The sequence below is a fragment of the Triturus cristatus genome, chromosome 8 (assembly GCF_964204655.1).
Source record: "Triturus cristatus chromosome 8, aTriCri1.1, whole genome shotgun sequence".
Taxonomy (NCBI): Eukaryota; Metazoa; Chordata; class Amphibia; order Caudata; family Salamandridae; genus Triturus; species Triturus cristatus.
The window spans coordinates 744,712,266-744,728,967 of record NC_140591.1 but is presented as its reverse complement, the minus strand read 5'-3'; the positions used below and the strand labels follow the sequence as shown (position 1 = coordinate 744,728,967).

The 16,702-nt window shown below is 40.9% G+C and overlaps 1 protein-coding gene across 1 annotated transcript in view; it reads left to right on the top strand.

The window, feature by feature from the left end:
* The window catches only part of LOC146805009 (acetylserotonin O-methyltransferase-like), a 791,837-nt gene that overhangs the window by 618,476 nt on the left and 156,659 nt on the right, over positions 1-16,702 (top strand). The window contains exon 7 of the mRNA XM_085622162.1: positions 1,860-1,982. Within this exon, the coding sequence (XP_085478288.1) occupies positions 1,860-1,982 (123 nt within the window). The remainder of the gene's footprint in view (positions 1-1,859; positions 1,983-16,702) is intronic.

Below are 16,702 nucleotides of genomic sequence, written 5' to 3'. Positions count from 1 at the left end.
AAAAAGATAGCCCTCTTCTATCTTTTTTCTGCAGAGTTCTCCACCCTGACTGTGGAGTCTCTGCAGTTGTAAACTTGTTATTGCCAAGTAGTTTGTGACCACAAAAAAAAGTGAACTTACACAAAAGTGTACATTAACATTTGTCATTCAGGCCCATAGAGCTCAAGTTGCCCTAGCTCTGTTTAATGTTCAGCTTCACATTAATGATCATCCTGTCCCTACTCCAAACTCTACTAAACATGCATAAAATCAAGAACACAAACCTAAAAAAACCAATGCACAGGCAAAAAAAGATGTTTACTTACTACTAATCTTGGGTTCTGGAGTAGCATGCTACTTGCCAAAAAAGTGCTTTGATGCCTCGTCAGGGGCTGTATGCTCGATATAAATATATTTACAATTACAATTATACATATGAACTACACATACATGATTTGTGCAGGTGGCTATCGGGCATATTTACTTGAAAATGTCGGAGCACATAGCTGCATCAAATCTAGCAGCGACATTTCCAAAACACAGCAATGCGCAGTATTTACTACAATATAGTGGACCCTTTTGATTTACCCTGCGCTGCTGCTACATTTAGCTGCCTAGCACCAATGCACACACCCTTGCACCATAGTGCAAGGATGCCTGCATTGCAGGGAATGATTGCTTATGAGCAGGAAGGTGTCCCTTTCTGCACATAAACAATCCTGAGTGGCTATTTGTTCCTTCAATGCGTGCTGTATTCGGCAGCACACATAGAAGAGGCTAATCGTCATTATTTAACCCCTTGTGTGCTCATGACGGAACCACGCCGTCATGAGTCACGGGTGAGCTGTGCTCATGACGAAGTGGTTCCGTCATGCTGCGGCCGTTGGTGGTCGCTCCTCCCACGCGGCGCTGTTTCCCCGCCTGTGCGGGCGATCACTGGAAGTGGGTGGAGTCATGACGGAACCACGCCGTCATGAGCACAGCTCACCCGTGACTCATGACGGCGTAGTTACGCCATGAGCACAGCGGCGCCGCAAACCCCCCAAACCCCCCCAGCGCTGCGGCGGAATTCGCACCGCAGCAAAGGGGTTAATGATTGTTTATGTGCAGGAAGGGACACCTTCCTGCACATAAACACTCATTCATGGCTTTTTGCTCTCTCTATGTGTGCTGCAGAATGCAGCAGATATGGAAAAATCAAAAACAAGGAGAAATAAAAGCATTTCTCCTTGTGCGCCATTCTAACACTCTGCCCCCTTTCTTGTCTTTCAGGAGGGAATGAGACTCAGATTTTCATTTAGGGTATTGTAATGTAGATTTCATTCATATGCCGCTCCTGCTCCACTATTTTCAATGTACCTGTCAACATTCCATTGCTCGAAAAAAAGGTTAGAAGTTAAATTCAAATTGGATCGTTTTCCAGAATAATGACTGATAAATGAGTTTGACAAATGGCAATGCAGACATTGACAAGCACATGATTCAGTGAGACAAAAATATACCAGAGAAAAATGACATTATATTAATAAGAATTACATACAAAATGTGCTATTCTGCAACATTGAAAGAAATTAAAAAAAAGTTGCACAGTATGTATGTTAAGATGTCAATATATTTTGTAGGAGTGCAGGCCAGGAGTTGAGGAGATTGTAGCATTTACTAAGGAAGTTGATTTCTCCCCTTTGAATACACAGAAGAGCTCTGGTGTTGTATTTAAGCGGTACCCATAGTCCTGGTTGAATATTGAAGTGTTATACCTATTACAAGGCCTAATAGAAACATCACACCTATTTTCTAAAATTGGAAAAATAGGATTTGTAATGTTAATTTCAGCAAGCATATTTACAGAAGTGTGTACTGATGCCTTACCTTCCTTCTAGGTGACTTCCTTGAAGATCCAATTCCAAAGGCTGACTTATACATCCTAGCCCGGATTTTGCATTGTTTTAACAGTGAGACCTGCCTGAAACTGTTATCAAAAGTTTACAATTCCTGCAAGCCAGGTACCATGAGTTTCTCTTCAATTCAAACCAATTAAAATGTAATGTATGTTAATGAAACAAAAATAATTTACAAAATGAATAAGAACAAAACCTAAGTGCTGTAACCATAACTTTCAAGAGATTGGCTTATTGAGTCACTTTCATATTTTGAAAAACAAATTCAGTATTTATTGTCATTGATAACTAATACTAACTGCAATGTGACTTAAGTCTAATCAAGATTTCAAAAACACGGTTACACCATAGCCATTGTGTAATTGAATAATTTTGTGTACATTGGGGCTGCCAATTCTCAAAGGTTTTACCTAACATTTTAATTTAATATATGAAATTTGTAATCCCTTTAACTGTCAACATCACTTCAAGTTGTCGATTTCACTTCCAACCCCTCATATAACTCTACTACGAAATTAAAGGAGTTTAAAAAAATCCTCCATAATATTTCAAGTTCTTTAACTAGATGAGACGCTCGTTTTGTTCTTAAGACACTCCCCTGATGGAAGCGTTTTTTTAGGTGTTGTTGTGTCTATGCAGTGAAATCTCAATAACATTTTTGATGAACAATTTCTTCAGCAAATTGCAAACCTAAAATGCGACCTTGAAATACTTGATGCACTGGTAGAAACAATTAAACATTTTTGATTTCACCCCTTTATGAACATTGCCAAATTATGAAACAAAAACTTGTTTTAGTTAAGATTGTTATAGAGGATATTAACTTTGAACAGTATCATCAAACATTTACCATTTGACTACAGAAGGAGGGATTATAAATTATTTTCACAAATTAGGTTTAATTGTGAATTTATTTACAAAATGTTTGCCGTCCACAGGTCTAGGCTGTGTTGGCAGTACAGTAAATCAATATGGACTTTAAGCAACTATAACATCCACCATGATCACTATGGAGTGATGATCATATTAAAGATTGAACGGCAAACATATTTCTTCACATTTCAATGAATCCCATTTTATTATTATTATTATTATTATTATTATTATTATTATTATTATTATCATAACACATTTTGGGTCACCCGGGTAACCCAGACAGCTCCAGTGTCTTTCGGCCTCGTCTTCAACAGAGTACAGCCCTGAAGAATAACAGGACCACTCCTAGCGACGAAACACGTGTCAGCTGGTTGTTTGGTTCAATACAGTCGTTGCTTCGTGATAAAAGCTTTTCAAACTTACACTGGTGTCGATCGCTGCATTTTTAATAGGTATAAAACTTACACCAACATTGTGATATCCCCTCTACGTGTGCCCAGGACTGTGCTTATGTCATGATTTATGTAAATTGTGAAGTAATTAACAATGCATGGTGTGGATGTGATTATAGTTATTTATTTTCGCATAAATTACAGTCACTTTGGATGAGGTGTGCAGGGCAATCTGATCGCTCCAATCGGGCAAGACTGCTGGGCCACATGGTATATACACTGATCTATACAGGGGAGGAGCGACACTGATGGCTCCGTATATGCTGAGCATGTTTTAAGAATCGCTGAAACAAGGCAGTCTGCTGGAAGACCAACAAACTGCCACGATCGTAGTCGTCCCAAAACAGGGCACACCCTTGGAAGATTGCTTATACTACAAGGCAATCTCCCTGTTAAACACAGAAGCAAAAGTCGTAGACAAGGTCATAGCAACCATACTCACCAAAGTAATAACTGGCCTGATCCTCCCAGACCAATCCAGATTAATACCTAAGCAAACGCACCAGACTAAAACTACGGTGCTTATACGGTGTGTTGCATGTAATAAAGCTTCAGCTGAAGGAGAGTGCTGTACTGCTGTCACTAGATGCCCAAATGGCATTTGACAGCTAAGAATATCAGTACCTATTTGTGGTAATTAAATGTTTTGACTTTGGTCATAAAGTCTGCACTTGGATACAGCTGCTGTGTACAAAACCCATGGCCAGAGTAAGGGTCAATGGAGGCAGGGTTGCCAGCTCTCACCTATGCTTTTCGCTATCGCACTAGAGCCATTGGCGGCATGGGTCAGGCGAGACCCATTGATAAGAGGTATACTGATTTGAGATGTGTGGGAGGAAAGAATCTCACTATATGTGGATGACATACTCTTATATGCCATTAGGCCATGGCCCACCGTATACGCCATATATTCCAGCTATTCGGTAGCTACTCCGGCTACCAAATAAATTGAGGCAAATCTCTCATATTCGTGCCAGCAGGAGATGCATCAACTATGTCAACCATAGGGAGTGCAGTACTGATTAGAAATACATTTAAATATCCGGGTATGATAATCTCACAAACAGAAAATGGATTTAGGGATGACAATTTGACCGCCCACCTACATAGATTCCGGAGTGACGTGGCACACTGGGGAAAGCTACCACTTACATCCTGCAAAACACCCCATATGGAATACATTTTAGGTTCTGTCAAAAGATAGACTCAGAGCTATGAAAATGGCTGTTGGATGGGGGAGTCCCCAGATTGCACTCAGTAAGTTACAGAGAGGATCGAATGAAGGTGGGATAGCAGTCCCAGACATACGCAAGTACTACTCGGCAATACAACTTGTCAAGTTTAATAACTGGGTCTTTGCGGGCATAGAGGTACCAGCATATCGAGTAGACTACTGGTTGATGGGATTACCTGGAAGCTCTGTATAGTAAGAAAACAATGTGAAGACTACAGACACATACACACACGACAGTGAGAATATGGTAGCAGGCGACCAAATTCCTAGGCTGGGAAGGCAACCTAACAGAGGTGGGTGAATTAAAGAGATTTCGAGCATGGGCACTTCAGGGCATTGCATTTCTGGGGGACATATGAAAAGGTCAAAAGATGGTGGACTTTCAGAGAATGCAGATAGACTACCAAATGCCAGACACTGATAAATTCCACTACATACAACTGAAACATGCCCTAAAAACACATGTAAAATTGGGAGAACAACTACCTAAATCTAAACCGCTTGAAGACAAAGTCTTGGTAGACCCGATAGGCAACCTAACTCATATATAAAAAGATTATAAATAACACCCCAAATCCACTGGTGGCCCTGAGAGAGAAGAGGGAGGCATATGTCGGGATCTTCGAAAATAATGACTGGTTAGAAGTCATACAGAGTCCCAAAGAGGTAGCTATAAGGGCACTGTTACGATTGATACAAATTAGAATTATACACAGATCCTATACAACCAGATCGAGACTCTACCGAATGGGCAGATGCGAATCAAATACTTGTGCGAGGGGATGTGGGGAGGAGGGCCATACACTATGGAGCTGACCAAGGCTACAGAGATATTGGAGGAGATCACAAATGTGATGTCAAATGTATTGGGACAGGCAGTTCAGTTGGAAGCCCCATGGCATGTATTATGTGTTATGGGAGATATAAAATAGTCAAAATACAGTAAACTGTGGTTAATGCTAGCAGATGTAATAGCCAAAAGGAACATAGCCAGAGCCTGGGGGAAGCCACAGCCCCCTACAGTGATGGACTTGGAGCAAGACCTAGACTGGTGTTGTGCAGCAGAGAAGGTAATTTACCAAGGCTGGGGATGTCCAGGCAAATGGGACAAAGTCTAGGGGAAATGGGTGAAGTACAGAGGGCTATAATCTCATGGTATGAACAAAAAGTTATAAGAATCTGGGAATAGACAATATATGACTTATATCAATGGACGATGGGACTCTCATCAGAACAAGAGTATGGCTCTGTAAAGCCCACGGGCAAATCAGAGATCAATACACAGTTAAAAATGTATACAGTCACAATGATGACCTATGTCTGTGATGTTTTGCTATTCATGAGTATATTTAATAAAAAAAATTTTTTTATATACAGTCACTTGAGATTAACAGATGAATTTCAGTGTTTTTTTCAGTTAAAGCAGTATGTTTTACAAATCATTTTCACCCAACCGAAACCTCCCTTTAACCTTTCTGTTTTTCAATTAACTTCCAAGTTATTTTTACTGTAAAGTCAGATATAATTTGAATTCCTAACTATTCCTTAATATAACTTCACTTTAACCTTGTTTTTTGTTAGTGAATTTCTATGCTTTTTTAAATGTAAAGTAATATTTCAATACTATAGGTAACTAAAGCAATCTCCTGCCTGTGCCTAATCCCCCATGAGCAGTCAACACCCGTACGCATGGAAATGGGAAACTTGGAGTTTATGCTAAGGAGCTCTGAAAGTGAGCAGAATGTGACAGGGAATCTTTCAGGACTAGCTGATGGCATTTTGAAGGTTGTTTAAGGATCATATGGGTTCCAGTGGAGACATTTGATGGCCAGCAGTGAGGTTAGATAAAGAATATCTGAATGGGTTTAAGGGCCAGCCAAATATTGGTAGATGGTCAGGAACGTCAATGCATTTCTTCGAGAAGTGAAAGAAGTCTTCAATCTCTGGTAATCTGATGCAAAGGATTTGAGCACTAGAATAGAGAGGCTGAACAGTGATAGAAGGTGAAACGGAGGGACTCATATGTCACAAGGGTAAATATGAGTTCAAACGGATGTATGATGTTACAACGCATGCTTTTGCAACGCATGCTGTTACAACGAATTTTTTACAACGCAAATGCTGTGACAACGCAAGTCTTTACAACGCAAGTCTTTACATCGACTTGCAGTAGATGGCGTGCTAACATTAAAAAAGGGTAATTTACTATTCAAACTCTAGTCCACGTTGCAGTAGGGAAGGTGTTTGGATAGTAAACTACACTATTTTTAATGTTAGCACGCCATCTAGTGCAAGTCGATGTAAAGACTTGCGTTGTAATGGCATGCGTTGTCACAGCATTTGCGTTGTAACAGTTTCGTTGTAATGGCAGTGCGTTGTAAAAGTTACGTTGTAATGGTTGTTCACCGTTCAAACAGATGGGGTGCAAAGGGCAATAAGTGTTGAAAACGTGGCTATGAATAGATCTCAGAGTTAGATAAGAGGTAGTGAGTTTCAGTTGAACAGTTTAAAGATCTCTGCTCTGCATGATGGATTTGGATCCTAGCATAAGGACTGTGATAGCTATTGAGTGTGGGAGGGGCATTCTGGATCCCTGAAGGATGGTAGTGAGGCTGTTGAAGGCTGGCAGAAGTGGTTTATGGGCCTCTTTTAGGGATAACAGGATGGGTTTTTGAGGAACAAACAAGAGATATGCAGGGATTCTTGAACTAAAGCAAATGAACATATGAAGGTCCAAAGAAAGGGTGTTGAGGGCTACTAGATGTGGCCTGGGTGTTTGAGGGATGATTGAAGAGTGTCTGAGGGTTTCCATTTGTAGCCGGAGAGCAGGCATATGGTGAGTAAGGGTCACCTGGTTGAGTCTGATTCCAGGCTTAGGAGCATGCAGTGGGGTTTTAAGAGTCAGACAAATGGCTTTGACTGACAAATGGGAAATTTAAATAGTGAAAGGAATGTCTGAAGGTTTGCTAAGTTGCAGTTGAGAGCAATTGAGTATCAGCAGTGGGACTCTGTGTGTCAACAGACGTCTGGGGGTTTAAAAGAGCTAATGATAAGCTGGTAGACCAGCATTGGTTTTTGATCTGTTTTTTAAATTCATTTACATCATTGTTTGCTCCTTATACTGTTGGGGAAGGCTAGCTCCCGGGCCCAGTTAATTATTTTGTTTAGTACTATAAGTAGTAAAACTTTATTTCAGTTGCAATTGAATAACCATAAAATTACATTGACATAATGATATACATAACATGTCCATAAATAAAACCACAAAAGATCACAGTACCATAATGATTAGTTAAAACAATTTCCAATGCTTAAACTTTAAGCTGCATAGTCTATTTGAAGATCTACCTAAAGAGACATGTGCCATAACCAAATCATACCATGAGTCACAGTACAGCACAGCATATGGAACGTTAATAGAAAATTCCTAATCAAAATTTAAAAAACATATTACACTGTTGTGTTATATGCAGTCATGTATAAAAGAAACACATACCTAAATAAGACAACTGTTTGCAGTAAAAGCCTATTGCAAGATATTACATAATAAAATGATCACAATAAAGTCTACAATCCAAGTAAACATTTTAAAATGACAGTGACTGGTGAAAAGACGCCTCAACATTTGCAGAAGACAGATGCTTCACAATTGTTGGCCTAATGCCCCACATCAGTGAAATCAATCAATCTGCTAGCTATTAATGGAGCAGCTTGCCCTTAAATACCAGGCCCAATTTAGATACATTAATAAAGCAAACACTATTTGTTCGCTTGTGTCAAATCTAAGAATGTAGAGTGCCGCAGAGCAATGATTAAACCTCAAAAGATGACATAGCGGTATAATCCACATTGAGTGAGGTAAAAGGTATTTTTACCAAAAGAATAAAAAATAAGTCTCAGTTTCCTTAACCGAAGGGCAGAAAGGACATTCCTCCGCTTGACCATTTACACCTTTCCATTTCGCAGTCAAAAAGTTAAAAGAAAGGACACTAGTTCTGAAGCAGAAGTATAACGTTTTGGCTTTATGGGGGGGTAGTCTTATCCATGTAGAGCTCATACTCTGGGACTCATTTATGGGCTAGAAATCTGTCTATCATTCCCTCTGGAAGAGAACACCGCCAGGTTTAAGTTACTGTGTGCTCCAAGTAGATCCTCTTAATCTGGACAGCCTTGTTACTGCCCAGGTTTTCTGGGTTTTCCCACATTTCAGACATTTGCAAACTACAATAAAGATCCTTGACCAGCTTTAACCAATGAATGAATGAATGAAGATGTTCTTATATAGCGCATGGCTACCCGAAAGCATCCCAGCGCTGCGGAGAGAGGGTCAAGGAGGAGATGGAGTTAAGGAAATAGCTAGGTCTTAAGTTGTTTCCTAAATGACAGATGGTTGGCTTCCTTGCGGATGGAGAGGGGAAGGGTGTTCCAAAGTCTCGGGGCATTGTAGGACTACAGGCGTCCTCCTGATCAAGCCTTTCTGATTCTGGGGACAGCCGCTAAATGAAGTTGATCTGAACGGAGAATTCTTGTGGGTTTGTAAGGTTTAAGAAGGATTTTGATAGCGGGAGGGCCTTTGTTATGAAGAATTTTGTGTGCAATACAGAGGATCTTAAAGTGGATTCTTTCCTGTATTGGTAACCAGTGGAGTGTGTACAGGGTGGGCATAGATTAGTTTAAATCTAGTATATCAGCTCTTTCAGCACCCTCCTTTATGAAGCCAGTTCAGGGGTGGACCTAACTCTGGTCCAATATTTTATAATCCTTAGACAAACAATATGATCAAACCTCTATAGATCCAGGTCTCATCTCAATTGTGTCATTGGAGTACTGCTCCGTAAGTTGAGTAGGAACCTTAGGAATTCATTTTCCGTATGGAAAAGGGGCTTTTATCACAAAGACCCCAAATTTCAGCCCCGTATAGAACTCCACCTAGCTCAACTCCTCTATATATCTCTAGCATCGGAGACAGAGCCGTACTAGAGGTACATCTATGCTTTTTTTTTTTTAAATGACTGATGATTGATGTTGCAACAGAAATTGGCTTTTCTCAAGTTGTGGCTTCCATAACAATTTTTCCATTAGTCTCACACATAGATAATCAAGTCAAGTCAAGTCAAAAAGTCTTTATTGCGAATATTTCATCATAAAAGACATTCTAATAATTCATCATATACAAGATAAAAGGTACAGATATATTTTGAACTAGTATGCATAAAACCATATAAATAGAATTCACTTATTAAAAACATTGATAATAAAAAGATATTAAATGTGCAAAGTTACATGACTTGAATTAATAAAACCTATATCATAACAGACTACACGGTTTTAGGTTCAATATTTAGGGGCAGATAGTCCGATTCCGTATAAGCCATGCCCAACTGATATATTTAGCCACGCCAATGATCACAAAACTTGTGGTATCAGACTTCAGTATTCTACTAGCAGTTAGTGCTGATCTAGCTCCTAGTTTGCGACATACAGGGCGCAACCACAACCGTCTTGGGCGAATATACTCCGGGCAAACATAGAGGAAATGGTCAACAGTTTCTGTCATGTCCTCACAATGGGGACTTTTATCATTACCCGGGGTAGACCAGCTTTTTGTGAAGCAGCGTATTGGTAGGGTGCCAAGTCTGAACTGATGCTAGAGTTTACGGTCCTGCAGTTTTGTAATTATGTCCCAATATACCTCTAAATGAGGTTCATCCTTATTAGTCAAGTATGTTATAGTCAAGGAACCTGCAGTCAGAGAGGCAAAGTGCTTAACTTTGACCCATTGCCAGGAGGTATCCCTAAAAATCTTTTTCGGGGGGAAAACAGCCACCTCAGGGTTAGACCACAACTCACCCAATCCCATATCAGTCAGAATACATTTGATTTCTGACAGCCAACTGATTCTAAGGGAACCCCCAAGATTTTTAACTTCTAACAATGCCTTGGCGTAAGAGGACAATTCTGGTGTGGTCCATAGACGTCGCCATAGTGCCAATGGCCTAAACCGCATCAAATCCTCAACAGGGTGGCAACCTAGGTCATATAGGAGGGATATACATGGGGAAGATTGTGGTAGCCCAACCGCAGACCTAAGAAACGTATTTTGAGCCGCCCTCAGGGAATCTAATTTACCAAACCCCCATAATTCGGCACCATACATGACCACAGGAAGAATTTTAGAACCGTAAATTTTGATCACGGGAGCCATAGGTTTAGTAAGCGAAAGTCTATGTTCCTTAAGCAATGCTCCACCTAATTGAATATGAATATGTTTGAGGGTGTAAAGGTCAATCTGGGGCTAGATAATCAAAACTCTGACCCACTTGATTGTAATAACATCTACTTTCAGTTTGCCTTTAAATGCATGGTAGGATATAATGCCATCAATGTTGTTTTCCCTGAATTTTTGTCTTTAGTTCTTTAACTCATGTGAGTGATTGCAGGTTTTGATAATTTAATTAATTTTCTGTTTCCTGAGTCTATTCATTTGTTTATTTTAATTTAATTTTATTTCTCAGTAGGTGCTGCAAGGTTCATACATTCTCCACAATAGGGGTCACTAAGCTCTAGTTGAGATCTTCTTTAGCCCACCTGTTAATATGCTCTTTCTTTCCCTGTCACAGAGGCATTGCCTTGTCCTCCTACTATGCATGGACAATGCATAGGGCCTTCATTAATCGTTTGATCACATGGACACCTGCTGGCAGTGGGCAGAAAGTGCACCAAAGGCAAGCTCATCAGCACCCATAAATGCATTAGCCATATCAAGAAACACGGCCCTTACATCTTATTACTTATGCATTTGCTATCTGTACTCCACTTAATAATCAGGGATATAAGGAAAGCACTCAGTACAGCAACACATTTTAATCCCATCAAAATGCAGCGAGAATGTTACTAAAAACATTATTTCCATAGCACCTGATCACAAGGTGTCTCCCGCAGACACAATTCAGACTGGCAATACTCACTGGAATAATATGTCATGCTTAGTCCTGAATATTTACTGTCTTTGCCCACTATCAGTTCAAGATTACCAATTTTACAACGCTTAATAAACCAGATATTTTTATCAGTCCCTCCTTATTTAAAAATTATCCTGTGGAAAAGCACTCAAAGCCTGGAGTTGTAGTTGCAATTATATAGCACAGTTCTCTTCAAGAGGTCCCTTTCAATAATGCAGCGCTCCGTCTTTTCATTGCAAATATTATTACCCATACTTCTACTGTGTCTGGGATGATGATTTATTGACCATAGGTCGGCAACTAATTGTCGGGAAGGCTTTTTAGATTTCTTTGCATCTCAAGCTATTTGTACCTTTATCTTTAGGTAGAGCCACTGAAATTATGCAGCAGGGGAGGACCAAATTATGTTGGGCGGTGTCTAAATTATGCATCAAGATCGGCCAAGAATGTGGCGTGGTGCAGCACATGGTAATACAGTCTGGGCAAAGATTTCAACTTAGCAGTACCCATTTAACACCCAAATAAAGCAATTGAAAGAGTGATCAAAAAACCTTTGGGAAGGGCTTTTAACTGTGCCGGGGCACTTGTTGCCACATTTGTAGTAACTTTCGATCCTTTTGAGTTATAAAAACTTTTTCGGGAAATTTTCCGACTATGCAGCAGATGATGGCTTATGTGGCAAATGCAGAATATCCCTCATTATTTTCCAGTGGCCTTGTCTTTATGGAGCTTGCCAAATTTAATATCTGAGTTGATTGCCCAGAACATTTCAACATCTGAGCTGATCGCCTAGAATGTTTCAATGTTGATATTCTTGGGCTACTTATCATCTCTAGGCCTCCCCATTTGTGGGTTACAACCTTGCTCTTATTTCTAAACATGCTCCTGAACCTCATATTTCCCTCCTTTAAGTTACCGTGGACTAGTCACCTAGCAATCCCCGTCAAGCTGCAGATTCCAATTTCTACCAGCAAGACAATACTAATACAATGAGTGGCAAGTCACTGCTTTTACTCAAGCTTCTGCTGCAGTCCCCCTCCAGCTCTTGAGATTAATGATGTAAATACCAGCGATCATTTGTATAGTGCTTGGCAAGAGTGTAACAATAGCCCTCACAGCCCCCGTGGTGTGGGGGAAGGCCCTCCGGCACTGTGTACGGGCAGCTGGCACCAAGAGCTCCTGACTGGGTTTAGAGCCTGGGGGCCCCCTCCATGTACTTTTCAGGGATTCCCCCTCAAGTTCTGCTACACCACTGGTGCTTGGCTCAATTAAATACTAGACTCCCTTGTGCCACTGAAGACTAAAACTCAGAAAAGAGCTGACCTTTCCTTTTCTTGGTTTACTGACGCCCCAGGGGCATTTAAAATGCATGTGTAAAAGATGAGAATGAATTTATAAATCCAACTGCTGCCTACGTGTTATCTGAATTGCGAACAGAACCTATAAAAAGTCTCACATTTGCTGATGAAAACTACTATTCATATAGAATTGACTCAGCAAATAACTCCACTACAACATTTTTAAAAGTATGAACAGAACTCTTTGATTTAGATGTCAGAAATTAACAATATTACTCCTAGTAGTTTTCTTCCTTCTGGATACTCTTACAGCATCACTAACCACACTCGTCAAACTCAGCACTTCTTTCAATGGTTGCCTCGTATCTATTTGTTCCAAAATTATATCTGCAATAGCTCCTTTACTTACCAATTGTTGCAATAATTTGGTATTCAAAGCACTGAACCAAACTCTTGGAAACTAGCCGTGGTAAGATCTCTTCTATAAAAAGATATGCCAACCGTGAAGTATCAAGCAGTGACAGGTCTGTTTCTTGGCTCCCATTCCCCTCCAAAACCATTTAAAGACAGGCAAATTGACAACTATCTTCATTTTTAGAGAAACACAGCTTCACTGATTAAGGTTGTGACCTGTAACATGACAGCAAAACCACACTTTTTCTCTGGCACAAATTCTGAATCACATTTTAATTAAGGGAGGCAAGTCTGCATTGATCCTTTAAGATCTGTCTGTTGAATTTGGTACTGCGTCCCAAGGCATCCTAAGCCATCATATTAATTCCACCAGAATACACCATAATGGTCTTCCCTGATTTCACAATGTTTATGCCTGATTGTTCTTTGGCCACCCAACTTCACCCTTTCTGCTCTCTCCTGTTACGTTCCACATGGCTTTTCTCTCAGCCCCCCCTTATAAAGTGTATTTCTCTTAACTTGCAGCTATCATCCAGTCCTTTGCACTCTAGAATGTAGTGATCAGATTGCAAGCAAACTAGCAAAATGTTGTGTTTATCATGCAAAAGGTCACATTGACTAAATTAACCTTCATTCCTGCCTCTTGGCAGTGTCACATGGATGAAGACTAGTGGCTTAATTTATATGTTGGTGGAATTTATACTCTGTTACAACGGCGACAGAGTTTAAATACCACCAACATAATGGTCCGGCCGCCCAAATTAGATGGAGGAGTACCACAGGCTTGCCTACAGCAGTGACAACTATGTCACAACCATAGTCAAACCTTTCTGATGGCCCGACAGAGTAAGAGCCATCAGAGAAATGTGCTACATGTCCACCTACTCAATCAGGCTGGGCAGACATATCACCATTTCTTTACAGTTTGTCACTGCCAGGCAAACCCTGGTAGTGATGGACAGTAAAATGCAAATAATGCCCCCCTGACCATGGGAGATGACCCTCATGGGGAGGGGCATTACTTTTTATATTTTAAAAAAGAAAATCTAGTTTCAGTATTTTCTTTTTGAAGGTGCAGGGCTGCGTCATTCTGGTGCAACCCTGCACCAAACAGCAAAATACATTGGTACCATAGCAGTTCCTGTCAATACATTATAAATAACTGCCTGCTGGGTGGTCCTTCATAAATTGGGTGGGTGGTCCCTCTGCTATGGGGACAGAGTAATTAACCCCAGCCTCCTGCGGAATGACAGGCATCTGCCAAATTTTGAATTGGGTCCTAAATCTCTTAAACTATATGAAGATAAATTAGAAGTGCATGCTTTTTAGACTAGCATAAATGGCCCCTAAAGCTAGTGACAGCAGCAAGGAGTTTAGGATTCATTTCTGACAATACATTTTCTTTCAACAGCCTTATCCCTTCAGTGTCCTCATCTTGTTCCTATTATCTTGAAATGCTCTTCCAAAATCATCTATTTCTTACCTTTGGGCTAGTGGAAATCTGCAATCCAGGATACAGCTATGACCCACCTTGACTAGGAGAATTCATTATATACGGGGTTGTCTGCATTTTTCAATCACCATTTGAAGGCTAATCAAAACATAGAATCCTCTTGTGTTCTTGATTTTCCTCCTGTTGCTTATTTCCTGGGACACTTCAAGAGCCTTGATTGCCCCAAAATGCATCAATCAGCCCTGATTGGCAAATATACAAAAGAAGTGAATTCATGCTGTAGCCATGAGATAAAAAATACTCTAACAGATCTAAAGAGATCTAGTAAAATAAGGAAACAGGGGAAGAGAAATGAGAATACTAGGTTGTGCCTAATACAACCGTGGTCGTGGGGAAACTAAGTCTTTCTTTAAGTTACCCTCACACACCCTAGTGGTGTCATGCTTCATCATCGGGTCACCCAGACCCCTAGAAGTCCGGGTGGGCTCGACCACAGTGTTGGGAGTGCTTTTGATATGTTCTACGACAGAGGGAGTTAACTAGATAAAATACCCGAGACAGATCCCCAGTATCCCTTTATTCTTGGGTCTGTCCGAGTAATAAAAATACTTAAAAAGGAGGGTCTTCTAGGAGTTTTATGGTCCTATGACCCTAGTGCCGACATGTTTCAGTCCAAAAAAGGGGCCAAAAAAGGTCCAGGACTTTCTTCAGGGCAAAAGAAGTAACTCCCCTATGTGAGTGTAATTAACACGTAATGGGGTGTCCCTATCCTGTCAGTATGGTGAGGGCAGAGTAGCTGCTCCACGTGGTTTTTTAACGGTGGATGTGTGTGAACTGCCAGGCTCCATCTGTAAGGGAAAAAGTAGAGACAAACAACATATAAAAGTACCAGCGGTTTGGTGGCCGCTTATTTCATTTCTCTTAGAGCGGTACGGTGTATACCGCCCGTGAACATGCGTGGACATTCGTGTGCATGCTCACGTGAGGAGGAGTGTCCTCCTATCATGCCACTCATCATGACTGCAACATATCATAGAAAATGTGACAGACATACTGTGAGTGTGGCGAGATGATTCGCATTCTAGCGATAACAGAGTGATGTCTGTTCTTATAAAAATAGCGTGCACACAGTGTCTCCAGGTACTAGTGCACATTAAAACCATGTGTGTTCCTGGCGGTGCCAAGAACCATGTTATGAGTGGGCAGGTAAGTAAGTGACTAAAAAAACATACTACACATGCATACAACACATTCATACGTGATATATCTGCAGTTATACTTTACCCAAATCGGGAAGGTAGATTGAATCTCTCAGGACCAGGGGCCAGATGGGGCTGTCCTGGGGGAACCGTGAATGAGACTAGTGTCACGCGGTAAAATAGGGAAAGGAAAAAGGACGTCGTTCCGTATCGGTGGAGTAATGGAACGAGGTTGATACATAATGAATGGGGCATCGTGTGTGTTAAAGTACTTACTTCGTAACGATCAACCGCCCTGCCCGCTACCTATTTGGTTCTGGTCCTCGGCTTTCGCAAAGTGGTAAAGCCTGGGACAGGTAAATATAACGCGGAAGCGCGCCATAATCGAAGGATGATTGAGAGACACGCCCCTTGATTACAGAAAGCGACGTCAGACGTCGCGGCGTGCGGGGTTGATGGGAGTAGTAGTTCTCAATGGAAAAGGAAGACTGAACTAAAAGTGAGCGATCTACGCTGGATATAAGTGAATCTGTGCCACGGAGGGGGTAAAAGTGAATAAAAATGGGCACATACAAGAATGCAGACTGAGCGCTCGTGTTTACTGAGCAGCGGATGGGACATAGGTTAAATAGAACCAGATCTTTAAAAACCGCCGCTGATAAAACAAATGAGCCAGTAAAGCCCAGAGTGGAAACTGAGAATTAGGTCATAGTCATTGATGCGTTTAAGCGGACGTGGTCTACGTGTGGTACGACATAATGGCATATTCAGAATACATAAGGTGAGAGGCGGGGGATGAATAGTTGGTTCATTAATATCCCCTATTAGTCTAGTAGACGATGTCTTGCTTGAGTGCTGGTGTGACTCTATGATAGAATATGTTGTCATACTAGTGACAACCAAAACCCATCCAGTACCCAAGTAGTTAAACAGTGGG